General features: G+C 28.6%; 1 protein-coding gene across 2 annotated transcripts; it reads right to left on the bottom strand.

The window, feature by feature from the left end:
• Nucleotides 1-367: 367 nt before the first annotated feature.
• Nucleotides 368-2,076, bottom strand: LOC107953740 (WRKY transcription factor 18-like). Of its 2 annotated transcripts, none has more exons than XM_016889133.2 (5): nucleotides 1,755-2,076; nucleotides 1,602-1,661; nucleotides 1,184-1,510; nucleotides 977-1,093; nucleotides 368-898 (listed from the first exon to the last, which is right to left on the bottom strand). In XM_016889133.2, exons 1-5 carry the CDS (start codon nucleotides 1,827-1,829, stop codon nucleotides 560-562), a joined length of 918 nt encoding a protein of 305 aa, XP_016744622.2. In that variant the 5' UTR covers nucleotides 1,830-2,076; the 3' UTR covers nucleotides 368-559.
• Between the last annotated feature and the right edge of the window lie 6,798 nt (nucleotides 2,077-8,874).

The following is an 8,874-nucleotide window of genomic DNA, read 5'->3' as shown; positions in this document are numbered from 1 at the left end:
TTTAGTAAATCTTAACTTTTATTAAAATGATTAATTTAAAGTGATTCGATCACACCTCATCAAAAAAGATTGGTGGCGACTCCTCTATTCGTTTTCATTTCCAAAAATCTAAGTCGGATTCCCGTTTTTTTTTTTAAATGGTTACGACAACATATGAGATGTTGCATTTGTTCAAGAAAAGGAGGGTGGGTAATTTGGATTCTTTTGCTTTTTAAAGTTGGATATAAACAAAATATATCACCGTATGGAGTGGTACTTCGTGAATGCTATGATAATCTGAATGGGTTTTAATAGGACGACAATGGTGTATTCGATTTTACGAGGGGAGGACTTTCGTCCCTCGAGAGGACTTCGTCAAGGGGAGCAATTGAGTACCTATCTTTTTTTTTTTTCAACATAAACAACAACAAACACATAACTATGAATCAGGGATTTAAAATGCAGTCCAACATGCAGTGAATATCAACAGTGAAGACTGCATTTAAATCCATTCTCTATAAATTTCTGCCTAATTAAGGATGTTACGTTTCACCACTTTTCTATCCTATTCTCATCTCATCTATATAACTCTCCCTGAAATGGCTGCAGCCAGGGCTGCTGTAAAATTTGGGTTTCGAGTCAAAGAAGCCGCCATATGTTGGACTAAAACCTGTTGAATTGCTGCTGGTGCATCATCAACCTCTTGGGTTTTCTTTTCGGCACCGTCCCCATACCCCCCTGGTTGCATCAATTCAAGAGTTGCGGTGGGAGCTGAAGGCCTGGTCGAGGCACAGGAAACAGGCTTGGCACTACACTTGGGGCTTAATATTGCTACTTCACTTGGAGAAGGGTGTGCATGGTTGTGCTCTCCTTCGTAAGTGGCCACCAAGAATGATGGATCTTCAGCACTTCTTTGCACCTAAAAATGGACAACCACTATCAGAAACAACAATCAAATACATATACATACATGATCATATATCAATGCTGGACTCACCTTTTTCTTGACTGGACAGCTTGGGGCAAAAGAGCATTTGAAGTATGCTCTGGGAGAAGGGTTGTCTTTGGTGACCTTTTGACCATATTTTCTCCATTGATATCCATCCCTTACAATCTGCAACACATATGAAAACCACTAATATTCAGAATTTTCAGCAGTTGAGAGACTAAAAAAGTCAGACGAAAACTAGTTTAGGAACATTACCAGACTGTTATCAGAAGGATTTGTGCGAACATAAGTCCTTGAAATGGTGGTCTTAATGCATTCCCTAGGCATTTTACATGAATCTTCATCACTACAGCTGGTCTCTGTGTTTCCATTACTGAATCCAATCATGTTGGGACTATAATCTTCACACTCGGCTTTTCTCTTTTTCGATGTCGAAACTTCATTTTCAGAGTTAATGGTCACTAATTCCATGAACTTGTTCTGCAAATCGTTGTAGCAGTGACCCAAAACTGTTAACATCTCAGTTAGCTTCTTGTTCTCAGCTTTAATCCGATTCAATTCCTCCACCAAAACTGCATTCTGCTAAATGAAAACGAAGCTTTTGCTCATAAGAAAAATACTTTATATATTCAAGTTCTTGTTGAAGAGAATTAACAAGTACTCCATGACATACCTCTTGTTTGAAGGGTAGCTTCACATCAGAGTCAGCCATTTCTCCCTCAGATTCGGTCCTCTGTTTCAAAAAAGTCGAGGGATGTTTTGTGAGGACCAACAAATCCAAAAAGACAAGAAAATTAGTCCCTCATTTGATAATATCTAAACTCACCAGAGCTTTGTTCCGGTGATGGAAAGGATTGATGTTGAGGTCCAGCGTAGTATCCACCCAAGCTGATGATCCCATCACTCAAATTTTACTCTAAAACAAACAAACAAACAGGGAACCAAGCAAGCTGAAGCTAAACAAATTATGAGGATCCCTCTTAAGGTAGTAAAAAAGGGAACGCCTATGAAAGATTAATACCCAGAAACATATATATATAGAAGATGCTCGAATGTGGTTCGAGTTATTCAGGGAAGTTTAAAGAGGGAAATGAGGTTGAAAGAGCCTTCTCTGAGAGGCATATCCCACTTAGAATCCTAATTTGATAGAGCAGTCCACGTTATATACAGTTAGAGATTAATGACACGAAAAGGGGGTCGCAGAATAAATCACAAAGTCGTGCAAAATATTGATAAAACTTGAATTTATGACGTATATTTTAATGGAATTTATTTCGTATTCAAACATGACGTTTAGGGTATGATGTCAGTCGGCGTCAACGTCAAGCCTCCGTCCATCACCGGCAATGAATGATAGTTTATGGCGACATACATACATATGGCTAAAACAAGGGTTGGTCGTCGATTCATCGTGTTGACCTTAATTTTTTCTCCATCAGCGCACTTTCTGGCATGCCCCTCTTTCCACGTTTCTTCAGATCACAACACACGTGGTTTTCTCCTTTTTATCTTTTTCTAAGTCGAATTTATTTTATCATTCTCTCAAATGTTTGTATACTAGTCTAATAATTTTACATGTGAAAAAATGTAAATGATACTATTAAAAGTTTACTTTCTTTTACTAATCAGGTTGGAATTAATGGTAAACTACATCGCATTCTCAAATAGAAAATGTATTTAAATATTATTAAAAGAAATAACTATAAAATAAATCGTAAAATAAAAATTATAGGTTGTATTATTTATTTCTCATAATTTATGTGTAATTAATAAATGTTAAACAATAATTTATAAGTAAAATAATGAAGTATGTAATAAAATAATAATAATAATAATAATTATGGGGATTCAATTTCCATTTTAATGATAAAAAGTAAAAATATATATGGCAGATAGTCAATATTTTTTAGAATAAATGCTTGCTAGCCTTTATTAAAAAGAGAACATTGGGACTACAAGGCAAATGCAGCGATTGGAAACTAGTTGTTCAAACAAAACGTTATATACAATAAAAGCAAGAAAAAAAATCAAAACATCAAAAGGGAAAGTGAAAAAACCATGGTAGTTGGAACCCTTTTGGTACAATGATACGCTTCGTTCTAGCAATAAATCGTAAATTTTAAGTTATGTTTCAGTATAAATTTTGACCGGTATTACTTGCGTATCGGTTGATTTCATTTGTACCTATTAAAATATGGTCTATCGGTCAGAACTCAAAAATTTAATTTTAAAATGTTTTTTAAATTTTTATTATTTATTTGTAATAAAAATTAATATATTTTAAATTTATTTTTATTTTTATAATTTATTTGTACAAAAATAATTTTAAATATATTATAAATTTAAATTTTTTATTTTTATTTTGAATTTGTTGAATTATGAATCATGGTAGTAGATACTGTCCCAGAATCGCCCATCTCAGTCGGAACGCGCTGTTTTAGTAGCAAATCAAAACACAAACTTTAGGTTCCATTCTGGTGCAAATTTCTATTGGTATCGCTTGTATCGGTACGTACCAGTTGATTTCACCATACCAACCAGAGTATGGTGTATCGGCTGGTACCCAAAAAAATCAATTTTAAATATATTTTAAATTTAAGTTTATTTTTATAATTAATTTGTACAATAAAATAATTTTAAAATATATTTTAATTTTAATTTTTTATTAGTTATTTTAAATTTGTTTAACGATGGATTGTATTTGTGAATCTTATTAAATAATATTTTATATAATTGATGAGTTTATTTTTTGTATCTTTAAATTTACATATGGTCAGCTTTGAAACCCATGCCACCAATTTCTTTTTAAATTACAACCTCAATCAAAGTTTTATTTTTCTTATGATTATTTTATATTTGAGATTTATTTAATCTCAATATTTGATATTTATAAATACTTTTATATACATATATCAAATGTTTTTAAAAAGTAACGACAACTTCAAAACAGTACACTGAAATAGACCGATACCAATATGTATCAGTACCAATAGAAAAATGATGCATCTATTAGTGCAATACTAACTACCGTGTTATGAGTTGTTATGCATAGTATAAGATAATCTGTTGTTTAATTTATGTTTTTTTTTTGCTTGTTTCTTCTTTTAGTTTGTTTAATGGTAGATTGTATTTGTGAAGTTTAGTAAAGAATGTTATATATAATTGATGAATATATTTTTTGAAATCTTAAAATTTACTTATGGTCAGGTTTGAAACCCATGCTACTAGCATTTTTAAAATTTTTTTTTACTGTCTCAACTAAAGTTTTATTTTTTAATAGTATTTTATATTTGAGATTTATTTAATCTCATTATTTGATATTTGTAAATAATTTTTAATATACTTATATCAAATGTTTTTCAAAAATAGCGATAACTCCGAAACAGTACACCAAAATAATACTGATACATATCAATACTAATAGAAAAATAGTATGTCTACCGGTACCATACTGACTACCTTGAGAAAAACACATCTCAGTGTTCTCCTTTTTCTCCAACTAGCAAAAGGATCAACCGAGACCTCTTAGGTTTCAATCCTTGTAAATGAAAGTCGACATTGAAGAACAAGAAGTGTCTGAAGAGGAGAAACCCTTAAGAAAAAATAATAGTGAACCCAAGGCCAAAACCTAGTCTACAAACTCCAAACATCGTTACCGGCACCAACGTTGAAGCTCACCCAACACTGCACCTTTGCTGATCCCTTTCCACCACATTAGCCACTGTATCCGACACTTCTTCCATCCAGTAAGTTAAATCCTCCAACTTAAAACCCTCGTCAGCTAGCAAGTCGATGAGCTACAATTATCCTTTGTGGCTTTAGATAGATTGAGCTGGTTAGCAAAGTTTGTACTGTAAAAATTTATATAATAATCTCTTTCTTTAAGCATAACTTTCCGAAAAATAGGTTGTTGAATAGAATTGCATTAACAAATCCCTAATAAAAAATACATTTTATAATTTTAAATCTTTAATAAGAATACAATTTATAATTTTTTTTTCTAACCAGTCAATCTCTGGCCGCTATTGAACATGTTAAACACGACCCATGTGTATGAACTGAACCTTTCAACTTTTTGAGACTGGAAAGTAGTAAATTTGATGAGGAAAAGTAGAAACAATACCAAACCCTCCTAGCATTAATTGCACTTTCACATTAGGATGTTTTTATTCATTTCCCATGTCTCCACATTCAACCCCCAATTTGTTTGTTTACTGATTTTATTGTTATACTTTAATTATCATATTTTTCGATTTCTAGTTGAATCGTCTAACAAACGGATTCAAGATTTATAACATTAAGTACATATCAATACATAAATATTATATACCGTTGGAAGAAGTGAGAGTGAACTTATATCACCTTAACCCAAAACATAACTAAACTCTCATTGTAAAACTATTGAGGACACTGTGGTTATACAAAAATGAAACAAATAGATATTGTATAATTACAAAATAAGAAGGCCTTGCAAGTATTTTTTTAAAATTAATTATATATAAAAATGTCTTTATTTGATTAAGAATTAACATATATTTTGTGTCTTGAATTTGATGACTCGTATTCAGTTGATATTTACAATTTTTTTGAGGGCTTAATTGGCACTTAAACTTAAATTTCTTACATTTTTGTTATGTCGTTAGAATGTGATGATGTAACATTGACAATAAAAAATATGATAATATATGATAGCCTCACATTATGACATGCGTGAAGCATTAATTAAAAAAAACCTCTAAAAATATATAATTTTATAAAAAGAAAACATTATAAATACTATTTCAAATCCAAAAAAACCTATATAGATAAATGTCCAAATTTAGATAAATCTAGATGTCTATTTGTCTAGATTCATTCCAAATGCGCTTTTTTTATTAGTTTTATTTTTTGTAAAATATTTTGTATTTTATATTATTTTTTAAAATTAAAAAAATATGAAATATATAAATTCTAAAAGATCTTTTAAAATATAAAAAAATTATAAAAAAACTATAAAAATTATTTTACATCCAGAATGAATATGAGCAAATAGATGTCCAAATTCAAATGAACCTAAACATCTATTTGTCCAAGTTTATCCAAAGCATCCTTCTTTTGATAATTTTATATATTTTTAAATTTTTTATAAAATATAATGTTTTTATATTATTATTTTGAAATAAATATCCATAATATATAAAATCTAAAAAGTATTTTTAAAAAATTGTAAAAGATTATTTCATTCCAGAATTAATCTAGACAAACCTATAAAAGTAAATGTCCCAATTTAAATGAGCCTAGACAACGTTATCCAGATTCATTCTAAATATGCTTTTTAGTAATATTATATATTTTTAATCTCAAAATATATATTCACACTAGTCATGGATTCAATGAGTAAACAAATTTTACTTTGTTGAGTAATTATTCTATTGTGCCCCTCATAATGGTTCATTCACACACGCGCACACACACATATATATATATATAAGGCACGGTCCACTGATATGACGTGCTAGAAGTAATTAGGCGCCATACGTGGTGACACGTTATTCCCTTAAGAGTTACATATTTCTTAAATACTCCTAAAAAAGATTATGGATGAGTAGGATGAAACTAAGCAAGTGGTGGAAACTTATAACTAATAACTCTCCAAATTAGTAACAAATATACTTACGTGTCAAGCGAACTGTCACAACTTATATTATATAACATACCTAAAAAAAAAAGGAAGCTAGTAGATCCCAAATAATTTGACCATTTCAATAAACCAAAACATGGAGTGGAAATCCAGTTGGTTTAGGACAAAACATTTTAAATGTTTCATTTTCATTTTTACTTTTCTGGTGCATCTAAAATTTGATTCAACAAGTAGTGGTACAGATACCTGACGACACCAACTTTTTCAAACCATGTCAAAATCAATATGAATGTTCTCAAATAATTCATATCCACGAAACTTAAAGTCAAAAAGTCAATCCAAAATAAGCTTTTCGTTTTATTGTTCGTTTTCCATAACCTAAACTTGCTCATCATGATATCAGCAACATGACATGCGTAGGCTGATGGCCTCATCTCTTACGTAAACATCATTTACCCATGAAATTATTTAATCTATGGAGTTGGTGAAGACATAGGATATAGTCATATGCATTATTAATAACTTACATGAAGATGTGTTATCAATCTACTGTACTTAACAAAAGCTCTGAATTTAACTCCTGTATATTTATTTGGTGAATTTTAGCTTTTAAATTTTTAAAATTTAAAATTTTAATTCTCCCCAAATAATAAATTATTAAAACCGGTAAGTAAAGTTTTATTATTTTAAAATTTTAATGCATCATATATTTTATTATATATGTAAGGTCATGTTAGATTATTTTTTTCTCATATTTTATTAAAATCCAGTTAATAGATTAACAAAAGTTATTATACGTTAAGACTAAAATTTTAAAATTCGAAAAGTATAAATATTTAGAATGATTCAAATAAAGAATATGGAATAAATCTACGATTGCGTGAATAGTACAAGACTAGTAATGGGTAATTTTTAGTTTTTTTTTTATTTTTAACTTCCAATCTTCGTCAAATAATAAATTGTTAAAACCGTTAAGCAAAGTTTTACTATTTCCAAAATCTAATGCGTCAAACATTTTATTATATGTGTAATGTCATGTTAGATTTTTTTTTAATATATTACTCACTAAAATCCAGTTAATGGATTAACAAAAGTCATTTTATGTTAATACTAAAATTTCAAAATTCAAAAAGTATAGAGATTTAGAATGATCCAATTAGAGAATATAAAATAAATCTACAATTGTATGAATAGTACAAAACTAGTAATTGCGTGTAACCAAAAAGATTTAATTGCTACTATTTAGTGTAGGACTGAAATTTTAAATTTCAAAAAATAGAAGAGTTAAATTAGATCAAATAAAAATATATGAACTAAATCCACAATTTTCACGAAGTGGAAAGATTAATAAAAAAAATTAATCTTGTTTTTATTGATAGAATTTAAAATTATACATTAATAATCTATAAAAATATATGAATGATAAATGAACTTCCTTCCCTAGTATCTCTCCTTTTCTTGCACAATGTGTTTCATGCTTTTTGGGGGTTAAATTATATCCCTGTATTAAAGGTTGAAGAATAAATTAGTTTTATATTATAAATTTAATTTTGAAATAAACAAGGAAAAAGTTCAAGGCATAATGTACACTTTAAGTTTTTGAAGTATATCGCTTTCTTCACGTTGATTTTTAAAGGTTGTTTTAGCTCAATTCAATCCCTAATATTATAATATTTTCAGTTTAGTCATTTGGATGTTAAAAAATTAATAACTGTTATATTCAATCAATTATATGCTACCATGAGTCATACAATGGATCATAATGACACCATCATCCAAAAAAAAATTTATAGAATTTTTAAAAATAAAAAAATTATAAAATGACAAATTTATTAAAAATAAAAAAAATTAAAAAACTATAAAATTACAAAAAAAACAATATAAAAATTACTAAAATTTATTAGAAGTTTAAAAGAAATTAGAAATTTCAATATTTTAAAACTTTATAAATCACATTTACAAAAGCTTGAACATTGATATTGCCTCTTAGAAAAATACAGCTTACGACAATTTTTTTATAATTTAATCAATTAGAATTTATAATGGGTAGATATTTTTAGGTGATAAAATTGGATATATTTTTTCAAATTATTTAAATAATAAAAAAGAATGTTATTTTAATTAAATAATATTTTTAATTATTCCAAATACTTTTTACTATTTTAAGACAAATTATTTATCTGTAAATCAATATTTTAAGAATAATTGTCGAGTGTTTAACCATATTAAATAATTTTAATAAAAAATGAAAAGAGCACGTGCACGATGATGGTTGAAGGAAACTTGCTGAGCTAAGTCCAATAAACATGCTACAGTAACCTTGGTA

This window comes from Gossypium hirsutum, chromosome A07 (assembly GCF_007990345.1).
Source record: "Gossypium hirsutum isolate 1008001.06 chromosome A07, Gossypium_hirsutum_v2.1, whole genome shotgun sequence".
In the NCBI taxonomy this organism is placed as follows: Eukaryota; Viridiplantae; Streptophyta; class Magnoliopsida; order Malvales; family Malvaceae; genus Gossypium; species Gossypium hirsutum.
Note: the sequence above shows the minus strand (reverse complement) of the source record. Positions and strands in the feature narration are given on the sequence as shown.

What these genes read in the sequence shown, in the direction of transcription:
- LOC107953740 (XM_016889133.2), bottom strand. Translation starts at nt 1,829, where the DNA reads ATGGGATCATCAGCTTGGGTGGATACTACGCTGGACCTCAACATCAAT. An exon ending in ATCACCGGAACAAAGCTCTG is followed by an intron (nt 1,662 to 1,754) that starts GTGAGTTTAGAT and finishes TTTTTGAAACAG; the next exon opens with AGGACCGAATCTGAGGGAGA. An exon ending in AGCTACCCTTCAAACAAGAG is followed by an intron (nt 1,511 to 1,601) that starts GTATGTCATGGA and finishes GTTTTCATTTAG; the next exon opens with CAGAATGCAGTTTTGGTGGA.